The sequence below is a fragment of the Lutjanus erythropterus genome, chromosome 16 (assembly GCF_056507025.1).
Source record: "Lutjanus erythropterus isolate fLutEry1 chromosome 16, fLutEry1.hap2, whole genome shotgun sequence".
Classification (NCBI taxonomy): Eukaryota; Metazoa; Chordata; class Actinopteri; order Lutjaniformes; family Lutjanidae; genus Lutjanus; species Lutjanus erythropterus.
In genome coordinates this window covers 3,893,583-3,906,918 of record NC_139332.1, presented here as the reverse complement: position 1 = coordinate 3,906,918, position 13,336 = coordinate 3,893,583, and the positions used below count along the sequence as shown (strand labels likewise).

The following is a 13,336-nucleotide window of genomic DNA, read 5'->3' as shown; positions in this document are numbered from 1 at the left end:
CTTATTTAATGCAGCATTTTATGTATATCTGATCCTTTGTGTAATAAAGTGTAATAGAGTGTAAGTGTAATAAATACAGTATACATATATTTTGTTCTATTTGTGTGTGTGTTGTTTTGCTACAGCTAAAAATCTACATCTTAAAATGCTTAAAATGGTTCATTTCCAGTTAAGTTTACGGTTTCAGTGCTCTGTTTTCATTTTGGATACTCTGCTTATTTACACATCTTTGTTCAGCCCAAGAATCCCAGTATCGATCAACAGAGGTACAGACACACATGCACATATGAAACAGTTGTGACATTTGGCTGCTGCAGCCGATATGAATGACAGATTGTTACCTGAGCTTCAGGCGTGAGCTGTTTCTCTCTCTCCTGCAGAGAGACCTTACAGTAAGACTGTAAGGCCAGGTAATTTTTCCTTTTCCACTTCCTGTCAAAGCGGTCTGCGTGCTGTTTGCAGTACGCAAAGAATGGATCAGCGATATCCTGCGGAAACAATAACATGTTGTAACAATTAGTAAAGAATAGGAACGTTATCTTTTACAACTTCAACTATATCGTCGGTTCACAACCTAGTTTATAAAAACTTTGCTTAACCTGACTATTTTTCCTCAATCAAAACTTTATTTCCACAGAAACACATAACACATGATCTGACAGCATTGCACATCTTAAAGATGTAGACACCTATATTTTAAACACACATAATTGAATTTCAGAATATCCCTGAATACAGAGTGCACTTAAGAAAATAATCTCTGCTATATTTCAGATCTTTACTGACAGGAGATTATTTCAATTTTACAAGACTGATCAGAGTTAAAGAATCGTGATCCTTCCTACCTGTGAGTCTGTGGCTTGTCAGATGACAACAAACAGCAGTAAAAAGGGTGAAGCTAAAACAAATACTATGAAGTACAACATAAAAAGCAGTTTTACCCATCTGATGGTGAGGTCGCACTAACATTTAAAAGTAAAATGTTGGGGCTGACTCTTAGTTAGCCAGCTAGCTTGTTGAGCTATTGGGACTAACGTATGATAGCATGTTCCCAGCAGGTTAGCTTGTAAGTAGTTACTTCAAATTCATACCTCAGTCCTCGATCAAACTTTATTCACCCTCAAAAGACATCTATATATTTGCAGTCTTTTATTCTACTTGAGAAGTTCCAGCAGGTTTCAGACACAGTGGAGCCTGTTTGCATCATGGTGCCTGCTGGTTTGTTGCACAGGTCAGTGCTGGGGACTGAATCAGCAGTGACCTGACTGACATAATGAGCAGCAGCACATTATAAAACTGATCACATTTCAAACTTTAAATGTTTCTGTTGGCTCTGAAATGTGTTAGCTACTATAATATCCATCAGTCAGTGCCACAATCCAGTAAAAATGTGCCAACTGTCTTTGTAAAATAAAGAATAATTTTGTTTCAATGATCACACAAAGAAAAAAATATCTATCCAGATTTGTCACCCTGAAAGTCATACGTAAATCTACCGAACTTTTGATTGGGTGTGGCAGAAGTTTTGCTCTGAAGTCCAGTTTGAGTACTTGAAGTACACATTGAATACACACAAGCTGAATGACAAAGCTCACAGGCCTGGTCTTTCTTTGTGTTTGTGTATTTTTGTGTCCACACCATGAGACCTCACAGTTTGAATTTTGCTTCACTTTGGTTTTGTCAGTGAAACAGCTGCCGAGCAGCATGGCACCTAACACTGGGAGTTATTTCACCCCTTAGGAAAGTGATGTAATTGAGTAACAATATGTCATTGTGGTTTGAATATGCAGGTGTTTTGTCCTCACCTCCTCTGCTGCGGCCTCAGACAGGAGTCCCTCCCTCTGTGCACAGGTGACGTGGAAATAGGAGCGACACATTCCTGCATCGCAGCTGATGCACACACCAGTCCTGGCGAAGCGGGCGTCCTCACAGAAGCTGCACTCCTAAAAACGCAACAGACCAACAACAACAACATACAACAGGGAGAATTCAGGGTGGAGCTGCAACAAGACAGAGAGGAACTTCAGCTCTGAGACTATTACTAACACTACAACTACTACTGCTGCTGACACATACTATTGACTGCTGTCAATACTTGCATGTCAACTGACACTCTGACTGTAGGTGAAATTTAGTACAAACAATTGACATTTGACAACTGACAGTTCCACTGCTCTTTTCATCTTTTACTGTTCACTTGACAGTTCATCTCATTCTTTGAAGAGTTCACCTGCATTCAGTGATTTCAACTGCTTTTACCGGACCAGTGTGGAGGATTTAGTGGCACTAGGGCAGAGCTTGCAGATTGCAAACAACTCGTCTCATTGTCTCCTTCCAAGTGTGCAGGAGAACCTATGATGGTTGCAAAACTTGTGCTAATGCAAACAGTCATATTCAGAGCCTGTCTGTTCTGTTCTGGGTTACTGCTGAAAGACGGCGGTCCACCATGGCGGCCTTAGAAGTCAGGTAGCTCGGGTGGGAGAGCGTTCAGCCCATGTACTGAGGCTGAGAGTCCTCTGCAGCCATGGGTTTGACTCCCGCCTGTGGCTCTCTGCTGCGTCTCATTCCCGAACTCTCTCTTCCCCTTTCCTATCACATCTTCAGCTGTCCTATCGATTAAAGGCAAATACGCCCCTCTAAACAAATTAAACATGGCGGCCTCTGTGGAAGAGGAGCCATGGTCTCTGTAGAGACAAAGGGTTCATTCTATGGTGATGAAAACAATTATTATTTTGAGCTAAATGTACACTGATGAGAACATTATATTGAATTTCTGCTATATTCAGCCAATAAGTCTCCCACACTAGACCTTTGAGTGTTTCAGTTTTAACTCTCATACAACACCTTGGTGAGAAAGAATGAATATTTTACAACATCTTTGAAAAGTTTGGAAAGTGTTTTCATGAGAATTGAGCAACTGAAAACTTTTAAAATTTCTAGTGGTCATTAACTAAGCCGGAATGATGATGAAACACAACCAATATATCTGGATCTCATCCATTATTGAGAATTGAGAAAAACAACTACAATTTATTAATACTAATTCTAGTTGTAGCTGAAAATGTATAATTTACAGATTTAAATATATGAAATATATGTAACTTATGAAATGTTTTGATTTGCTTTAAGGTTTCAATTTCTAAAATTGCTGTGTCAAAAACTAAACTAACAATACCGACTGATAACATAGGTGTAAAAATGTGCTTTGAAAATGTTGTCCCTTTAAAGTTATGCCCCAGATTTTTGTCAACTCTGTCAGATTGTTATAAAAACATGATTGAATCAGGCATAAAAAGGGGTAGCTACCCTGTTAGTGAGACCCCTGTCTCACTTCCTGCTTTAAAAAAGGCAGGGAATACTGCTAAAGCTCTGGTAAACTTTGTATTTTTAGACAAATTCATTTAATAATATTGCTATCAGATGTGTCTGAACCGTAACATGCAAAAATTTCCATTAAGAGAACTCTGAGACACTTTAAAAAATAAAATGTTTTCTCACTATGACTATGCTGGGAAATGAAAGTATGCAACATTTTTATCTACTCTGTAAGACGTCAACTCTGTCATTTCTATCTGAATTCTCAAGTAATTGAAGAGTAAAAGTCAAAACCTTCTCAAAATATGTTTTCTTCCCATTTCTCAAGAATGACTGATATACATTCAGGACACACTAATTAAAAGAAAATCCTGCAGGATTCCAGGAATCCAAACTAACTAAAGAAAAATCACTTGCCTTGGCCCCGTATTTTGAGTAATTCATCTCTGTGAGTGTCACTGGTCGGAGTTTATCGATGTCTCCGAATGCTACTCCAGGAACGTACAGCGCACAGACGACATGCACCCACCTGAAAATGAAGAGAAAGAAAATAAACCGGTTTGTTGAAGAGAACAAACTGCAGCACATCAGTATGCAAATCATGATCTGAAACTGTTTCAAGATGAAAAGTGCTTTTTAAAAAATTGACATTTAAAACATATTGATTTCTGGTCACTGATTTCAAAGAGTACCAGTGAATTGATTAAAATCTGTGGCTGTGCTTATTTTTGCATTTAGTGCAGTGAATTACTGCAGACAATAAGAGACTTAATATCATGAAATTGGCTGCAGCGAGTTGCTCAGACACTTCAAAAAGAAATGGATTCATAGATTTATGTAGCCCCAGACTCTAGCTACAGTTTGGTGTGACACAATTTCAAATGCGGACTTTAGGGAAGAGAATCCGAAGTCCAATATAAAGATATCCATCTCTAGCAAGCAACAGCTTCACAGTTTAATTTGCTGTGTTTTTCATGCTCTAGTGAAGTAGTAAATTCGGGTGCAGCCTGGCTGAGGAGCACTATCAGCGATAACGTGGCTGAAGTCTCCACGCTTCACATAACACACTCTTTTCTCTCACTCCTTTTCTTCCTCTATCTCTTTTCTTCCCTCCATCCTCTTCTCTCACTCCTCTGCCAGTTCTCTCTCTCTCCTCCTTAATCCAACTTCCTCTTCTCTCCACTGCTGAGTATATGTACAATTTAGCTTGTACATATATTGCCTTCAGCATTTCAACCAGCTGAGGTCATTAACTGAGGCGTTATTTGTTTCTGAACACGTTCCACTCGCTGCCTCTCATAAATGGCAACTGACCACCGGGTCAATGTGCTACTGTGTCCCACCTCCCGGCGTCCGTCTCCTTGAAGATGCCATCCTGGTTGGGGCACAGCTCGCAGCTGGGAGTCACTCCGTTCTTACAGGCGTCACAGAACCACGGCTCTGTTGAATTCTCTGAGGCGGAGCTCATGATGGAGTCGCTCTCGCCGTCCACGCCGTAACATCCTGCAAACACAGGAGAGGATTGCCAGTATTAACTTCATTGTTCATTAAAGTCAGCAGTCATCCTATTGTCCATGTCAGCGCCGCTCATAAAGGGCAGTGACGTGAACGTTACAGTTTGTCACTAACCTCCAATAAGCAGAGGAATACAAGCCAATGAACTGACTCTTCAGACCTCAGCGGCTGCAGCTAAGAACCCCAGAAAACCTCAAAATCTAATTGTGCGAGTCTCAAAAAAACAGTTTATCATTTACTGTTTATCTATTCTGTAAAGTTTAGTTGGTTGTAGTTAGATGCAATTTGCATTAATGAAAGGGCTACACCAGTTGCTTAGTACTGCACTTTTACTAAGCTGTAACTTGACTAGAATGGATCCAAATATACAGTGGACTGAAACTGCCAAAATAAAAGATTAAGATAAACTTAAACATGTTAAATATATAATTAATATGCAATTAAATCAATCAAAAATAACAGTATTAAAAATAAAGGTAAGCATTAACCATAAAAAAAGTACATAAACTGACATTTGCTTTAATTTGCTTCTGTATTTGACAATTTTATATTGTTTATGGTATTATTGTGCTTACTAAATTATCTGATGACATCAGTAAACATAATAATATGGCTAAAATGAAGTTTAACAGGTAATTAAGGGTATAAACAAGCGAACAGTTAATCTAGAATATCAAAACCACTCAACTTGGAGGTAAAACTGAGTATGAGCACACCTTAATTGTTGCAAATAACCCTTGATTGTACAAAAAAGTGCACACAGCTACGGCAAGAACAGTAGGTCATAAAGTCCAACACAGCTATAACGGAAATGGATAAAAAAAAAACTCTGATGGATGTTCTCCTCAAACAATTTGGATAATGATTTACCGTCTACCTTCATTCTGTCTTCCAAATACATTAAAGCTGACATTGTACACGTATAGTGTGAGTCCATGTGAAAAAATGTTCATAATCAAAGGGTGACCTTTGCACACAGGCTCTGCTGGAACATCTGTGTACCTCAAACCTGTTGAGACAATGCAAACTCGCCTGCAAGGCCACTATGCTAGAACAAACTACGGTGATACCATCTGCACATGTGGAACACGTCCTCTGAGCAGACCCCATAAAGTGGTGTCTGCAGCTGTACTTGTATGCATCTGGGTATAAATCCACGTGCGTTTTTATATTCAGACCTTGAAGGCGGACATAGGAGTTTGGTTGGAAACCATCTGATCGTCTGACTGCTCATCTTTCTTCTGTGTCAGACTTGTTTTTAGCGATGTCACCACATTCCACATCTAAACTCTCAGCAGTTAACAAGGCAAGCACAAAATTAGTAAGACCAGGCATGATGGACAAATCTTCAAAAATAAAAATGAATTGAGGCAGTTAACATACGTTGCATTAGCAAGAAATATTGGAAAAAGTATAAAAGCCGTGTAATTTTGTTTATTATAACTTGCATGCAGCACTACAACATGTGAGAGTCAGAAACTACAACTTTCTAGGTGCAGGTTTTTTTCTTTATTCCAGCTGAATTCACATTCAAGAAACATTCTGCTGACCTGAGTGATGTCATTCTTCAACTGGATGACATCATCCATTAATCATCAAAACTGAATGGGAAGAGATGACTGCATGGACCTGCTCTGCCCTTCACCACTGACAGAAGCAACGACACAGAAGGTAAAAACTTGCTCCACTGGCCAATCCTTGATCTGTGGCAAGACGTCAGTCTTCATGTTTAAAGGTAATGATAAAAAAGGATGCTGTTGTCATTTAAGGGCTTTTCTTGGAAAGTTACTTTAACATTTTGGGGAGAAAACTGAAACCAGATGCATATTAGCATCGATTTACTTTATTTCCTGCATTCAACTGACTCAACCCTTTGGACACTGTACAACAGTGTCAATGCTGTTGACTGTACTGTTTTTGCTGAATTCTAACAGTCTGGGAACCGAGTAGAAGAAAGTAAGAAAGTAAAAAATAGACCTGTCTGCCTCTGGTCTAAAGCTGTCAATCTCCTGTGACACTGCTGCACCACAAATTGAACATTTGATAAAAAAATGAAGCAAGACGAAGCCAGGCGAAGGAATTTTAATGTTGTCCTCTTAATTTTCTGAGGTTGCCTAAACAATTACTTGGCTGATGTGGTTTCTATGGCAGCTATTACACCAGGCATACGTGCTCTTCACTACCAATGAGGGCAGCAATCAGTACTCTGCCTCCGTTGGGGAGATAACACTCTAACTCCTAATTCAGTCAACCAGCCTTCGGGCTTTTTGAGCAATGGGAAAGACTCACAAATCAAAAGCTCAATGTTCTGCATGCCCGTCACTGTGTGCCACACTGGGGAGTCGGGCAGCCCATCGAAAGCAAACACTGGGGCAGATGGAGTTGTTTATTCAGCTCTACACTTTGTTTGGTAGGTGCATGTCCTTTTCTGATTGAGAGACCATTTGCTGCGTGTCATGGTGAATCACTAATTTTGAACTCTTGCTCTTCAGAGGCTGGTGGGGTATTGCTTCAGTTTTTACAGGCCACTGCTTTTTTCTTGAGAGATCAACTCGAAGGCAGGACACACCAATCAAGCTGCTGATTATTCCTCTGGGGCTATTAAGTCACAGCTGGACTTCGTCCTGACCTTCAAAACGGAGGAACTACTTTGAATCTAACTACCCACGATGTGGACATAACTACTGTCTATTTCTACCTCCATTTCCTCCACAGTATGTGGCAAGGGCAGGAGGCTAAGTCCTACCAGCTCCAATATAGCTCCACTCAACGTTTATTTTCTTAAAGAAAGGTATTACTGGAATACCTCTGGCAACAGTTGGGCGCTTCATCTTCACTGATTGGGCTTTGAACCGTGGAACTGGGGGTTGTGAACGACCACCATGCTGGTTTAACCGACTTACGGCTGAACCGTGGCACAAATCTTCGGTGTTCCTTTTGAACTGAGATACAAAGCTCAGACCGTTAAGCCACGGGTTGCTGGCTAATATGAGCTAAGCTGACAAAAAGTGATGACTACAGGATAGCTTCATAATCCCTGAAGGAAAGATTATCCTTGTCAGAAATGACGAGCTTGGCAGGAAAAAAAAAAGAAGGGCCAAGGTAGAGTTGACTGAACCAAGAGAAGTACTTTTAACTGTATTGAGATTTAATAGAAAGAACTGTTTGCTTGCCTTCAACAAAGGCTAACCAACGAGGTGTGGATGCATGCTGCCGCGAGAATATGAAATCATGTGTATAAGGACATAGGAAAAGCTTGTTTTTCCATGGGATGAAAAGAAAAGTGATGAGCAGCTCACATAAATGAAGCAGCCATCTGTTATTCTGACAGCACATTGATGGCTCACATCTTCAGTTTGGCAGCAGTCTCCTACTAATCATCTATCTAGAGCTATCTCCACACCCGAGAATACAAATGGGTGACAAATTAAAAGAAAAATATGAATTAATGAGTGAGGAAACATAATGAATGCAGATGCTTCCATACAAGACACAATGGTCACTGAATGGCGTGACGATTATGAAAGTGATGTGAATCGTATGCTATAGCCTTCAAAGGCATCAGATCTCAACCCAGCTGAACACCTATGTGAGATTTTGTCACAATGTGTCAGACATCATCATCCACCCCAATCATCAGAACTCCTTGAGGGAATATCTTTCGTCTTCATGGTCCCTCTAGTAGAGTTCCTCACACTTAATGAATCTATGACAAGGAGCACTGAAGCTGTTCTGGAGGCTTGCAGTGGAACAACGTTGTAAAGCTATTTAAAGACACCAGCAGCTGGGATACATATGTATGAACAAATTATTTTGCCTAGATATATTGTTCAGTTCTTGTTTTCACCAATTGGAGTAACATACTCACAAATGTTTTTTGAAAAAATTTAGTTGGCATTTAAATAAGGAATATGTAGCCACTGAGAATGCAAAAACAAATACAGCAGTGAGGATGACTATTCCAATGTTAGTTGATCAGCTGTTTATAACTGTCAGTTTTCTATCAATGTAAAGTTAAGCTCTTTATCCTGAAAATAAAAGCCCTCTGCTCTGAAATAGCAAACTCTGGACAATAAGATTAATGGCTGTCTGTCTCAATGGCTGCCAAACTCCATTAACATTTTGCTCAATTTAACAGTTATCTACAAGATTTTTAATGATTTCTTATGACTCACAGACAGACACTTGCTCATTTGGCGACCATTCAGCATTAATTTGACCTCTGATTGATGTGAAATGGACATAAAAAACACTTATTCCAGCCTGGAATAGAAATTTCAAAGGATAACACCGTGGCTATAGACTTCTCCTTTATACAGCAAAAAACACACATAAAAACACATTAGCTCAAAATAATATTCAGTAAAATCTTGAGCTTCAGTTTGGGAAAATCGATATTAATGACCTATTACTGCTGTGTGTTGCACAGAGGGAAAAAAAAAGAGAAAACAGAAGAATATGGGTTTATAGAATTCTTCAAAGATGAGAGAAGTCTGGAGAACCCAACGCTCTGTTATGGGAGTTATTCATCATTTGAAAACAAATTTTATTCCTACTTATGTATGAGTCAACATCAATTTGATGGTATCCTGGTGATCATCAAAGAAGACATCAGTAAGGACCAAACATACTTCAGGAAACCCATCAGCACCAATGACCACTGGATAGTATATCTCTGGTAAAATTTATTTGCACCTGAATATTATGTAGGTGTTTAATAAGTTGTATACCCTGTAAATTTGGATGGATATTGTGAGTGTTTGTATTGTTCACCAAATGACTCTGAAAGCGATCCAAATGATATAGTTGCTACTGAAAATAGTCCCCACCAAATGCACCATTTCCTCCTATTTGACTAATGTTAATCAAAAACTCCAGCGGCCCATTACTCTGAAAACAAAAGCCCACTGCTCTGAAATAACACACTCTGGACTTTGAGTTTAGTGGCTGTCTGTCTCACTGCCTGCCAAACAAATTTTGCTCAATTTAACCCTTCTAAACATCAACTCCTTCAAGATTATTCATGATTTCTTACAACTCGTAAACAGACACTAACTCATTCTGCAAACGCTCGGCATTAATTTGAGGTGCAATTAATGTGAAACGGGAAAAATAAATGCTCCAGTCTGGAATACACACACCGGCTGTTGTCAGAGTTGACTGTATTTCATCTTAACATGTTTCCTTGATCTCTGATGACATATCTTGGTCATTTTATAATTTATTACAGTCAGTATACTACATATTTCTCCTTTAAACTCAAAAATGCATTTTGTATCCTATTATTATTAAAGATGACGTGATTATTGATTGTTGATGTGTTCAACTATCAGTTAAGGAAAATGCACACATTTTGGAACCCTATACTAAACTGAACAAATAGGCACATTTGGGGTTAATAGTTGTATAGTACATCTGAGCTAATTTCATTGTAACATTAAACATCACTTTCACATCTCTGGACCAGAAAATGATAACAGCTTGATAGTGAAATATCAGTGGCATTTACCTTTTCTCAGAGGAAACAAAAGATGACATCTGGATGTACAGAATACTAAATAACATAAAACCAGCAGAGCTTAATTTGCTCAAAAAGAGACCTTCTTTGGCATTTACAGTCAAAGACAAACACAAGTGAAGAACAAGGAGAACTTGTGGTATGGTAATGCTGTCTGCCTGTATGACTGGCCGGACTGTGATAATCAAAAGGCAGGCTGCTAAGAACAGACTCCTCCATGTGCTCTGTGTAGATTCTTGCTTTGTGGACTTCTGCCCGTTCCAGCTTTTGATCTCTCACCCGGGTCTGGTGTGCCTACCTTTCATGTCAGCCTCTCTTCTCATCTGAGAGGGAGTGATGGTGTCCGGACGGCGGCGTGAACGCAAGAACAAAGGGAAGCAGTGAAGTCGAGCAGCGGGACTGACTGGTATGAGCTCCAGATACTGACAGCTCATCTCTCATCTCTCTCTCAAAGTCCGTCCTCGTTTGACCTTGTCTTAACCTTCGACAAGATACTTTGTGATCTCTAAAATGAGCTAACATGTTATGAGTCCACCTTTTCAGCAGAGATGCCTGATACTATCTCCAGTATCAGGGCTATCACTTATCCAGCATCCAAGTGCAAAAATAAGCAACATGCTGATTTTTAAATGGACAGGATTATTTTATTGATAATTTTTTTGTTGCTCCATTAATAATTTAATCTACAGACTGAATAATGCAGATTAATGCAGATTATGATTGCCCAAATATATTGTAGGGTTAGGTGACTGGACAAATATATCACCTATGAACGCTGGACCGAATCCTTTGTCTGTTGTTTTTTGGGAAGATTTTGGACTGGTCTCCAGAGTGACTCTGTTCACTCTTTTAATGCTGTGAATTAAGGATTAATTCAGATCAAACCAGAGTAAGTGACTGTTGGAACAGTGGACAGACTAACAAAGACAGTTTTGGTGAATTTTACATGTTTTTCTGTGGAGTTTGAATGAAGAGAGTTTAACGATTAGTTCAACAATTAAGCTCATTTTAGCTCAGTAAAAAAGAGCAGCTTGAATTTAGTGAACGGTTGTATTTTACCGTTTAATAAGGAAAATAGGTGTGAGAATGTTTCTCTTCTTAAATCTTTTTTTCTTTTGAATATTTTTTGGCCACTTAAGCCTTTAATTGTAAAGGATACTTAAAGATATGACAGGAGAGGGGGACGCACAGCCTGAGTACATTCTACCAACTGAGCTACCAGGCCACCAGAATGTTTCATTGCCTGCCACGTTGTGAGTTTATTTTGTCTGCTGGACATAATGAATGTATGTAGTGATATACTGATGATGGGCTGACATAGGGCTGGGAAATATAATGTTATTATATTGTACTGTGATATGACACTAGATATGGTGATAGATTTTGGATGTCGTTATATCATGATATGTCAGAAGTGTCGTCTTTTCCTGGTTTTAAAGGCTGCATTACAGTTTAGTGATGTCATTTTGAGAATTTACCAGACTGTTCCAGCTGATCTCATATTTGCCTTTGCTCACTTAGGCATTATATCCACATTACTGATTATTATTTATAAAATAATCTCACATTTTGTGAAAGCACCAATAGTCATCCCTGTAATACTGTTGCAATATAATACAACAAACTTATTTTATCCCCTCAGCCACTTCCACCCTTTAGAGTACACAACATATCAGTCACAACTTACACCATCAATAATTATCGATATCGACCGATATGAAACTTCACTATTGTGATTGGTTTTTTGGCTATATCGCCCATGCCTTGGCTGACGGTGGCTGGTCGGAAAATTTTTACTAATCATTCAACCCTAGTACACTGTTATTTTTTTTTACTTCAGCTGGACAGTTTCATAATGATCATAAAAGTAAATCCGAAAAATTATGTGAGCCATGACTCCAAACCGTGGTACAATCTGAACCAAGAATTTTGTCATCTGCTGCACCCATACAGCATATATAGAAAAAACAAAATAGAGCCTAGATTTAATCCCTGAGGTACTCCAAACCAAATGTAGGCTGTTAAAGAGAGATGTTGGATGAGGTAGGATTTAAGAAATTACAATCCAGTGTCTTCAGTCTGTCAATGAGAATGTAACGGTCAGTTATGTCAAATGCTGCACACAATTCTTGCAAAACAGAGCCCATGCCACAGTGTGTATTCATAAAGTCAGCACCCTTAAGAGGGCTTGCAATGTTTAGTTTAAAATAATATGATGCACAGAAGAGCAACAAGTGCACAAACTGAGATGCTCCAGCAAGCAAATGTTTTGCCATTTCTTTCTTGATAAATGACTTAAGTAATTTAATTTGAAAAATGTTGCTGAATTACTGAAAGTGTTAAATGGACGAATCCTTTGACTTAGAACAGTATATATCTCCACTCCTGAGAAAATGCTAGCATTTGTAAAGTTCAGCAGGCTGTTGCACAATAGGCTACATGGACTCCACTGATGCTGAGAGGTGGAACTGTGGAACAGAGGAAAGGTCAAAGTGTTTTTTTTCTTTCTTTTTCATGCTTTCAAAAAACCACAAGGCATCATACACACTGCTTCAGATACCATTGTTTGTTTACATTCTTGCTTCCAGAAGTTGGTCCCTGGTGCCTCCTTCCCAATGACATTACATCCGCTGTGAAACATGGCAAGCTGTGACTGGTCAGGGACCATCGTGTAATCTGTCATGTCTCTCAACCACGTTATTGAAGGAATTTATGACCCTGTAATCAGCTCATCTGACACAGTGACCATCTAAAGAAAAAAAAATGGGTTGGCTGATACTGTCATTAGTTAAGTTGCACTGTAAGTTTAGTTAGTCCAGTTGTTACAACATAACATTAGTATTATTACTATTGCCTTTACAGTCAAATTTAACTTACATTCAGCTGCTGACACAGGCTACAGAAGCATAACAACTATAGTTGTGCAGAATAAACACTGCTTTGTTTCATTAGTTGTTCTTTCTCTAGCTATAAGGAATACTTCTGGCA

The 13,336-nt window shown here is 39.0% G+C and overlaps 1 protein-coding gene across 1 annotated transcript in view; it reads right to left on the bottom strand.

Annotated features, from left to right (window-relative positions):
* phf14 (PHD finger protein 14) overlaps positions 1-13,336 on the bottom strand; it is a 126,220-nt gene that overhangs the window by 98,625 nt on the left and 14,259 nt on the right. Inside the window, exons 5-8 of the mRNA XM_084738502.1 lie at positions 4,659-4,818; positions 3,733-3,844; positions 1,806-1,943; positions 342-488 (exon numbers count right to left, since the gene is read on the bottom strand). Of these exons, the coding sequence (XP_084594628.1) occupies positions 342-488; positions 1,806-1,943; positions 3,733-3,844; positions 4,659-4,818 (557 nt within the window). The remainder of the gene's footprint in view (positions 1-341; positions 489-1,805; positions 1,944-3,732; positions 3,845-4,658; positions 4,819-13,336) is intronic.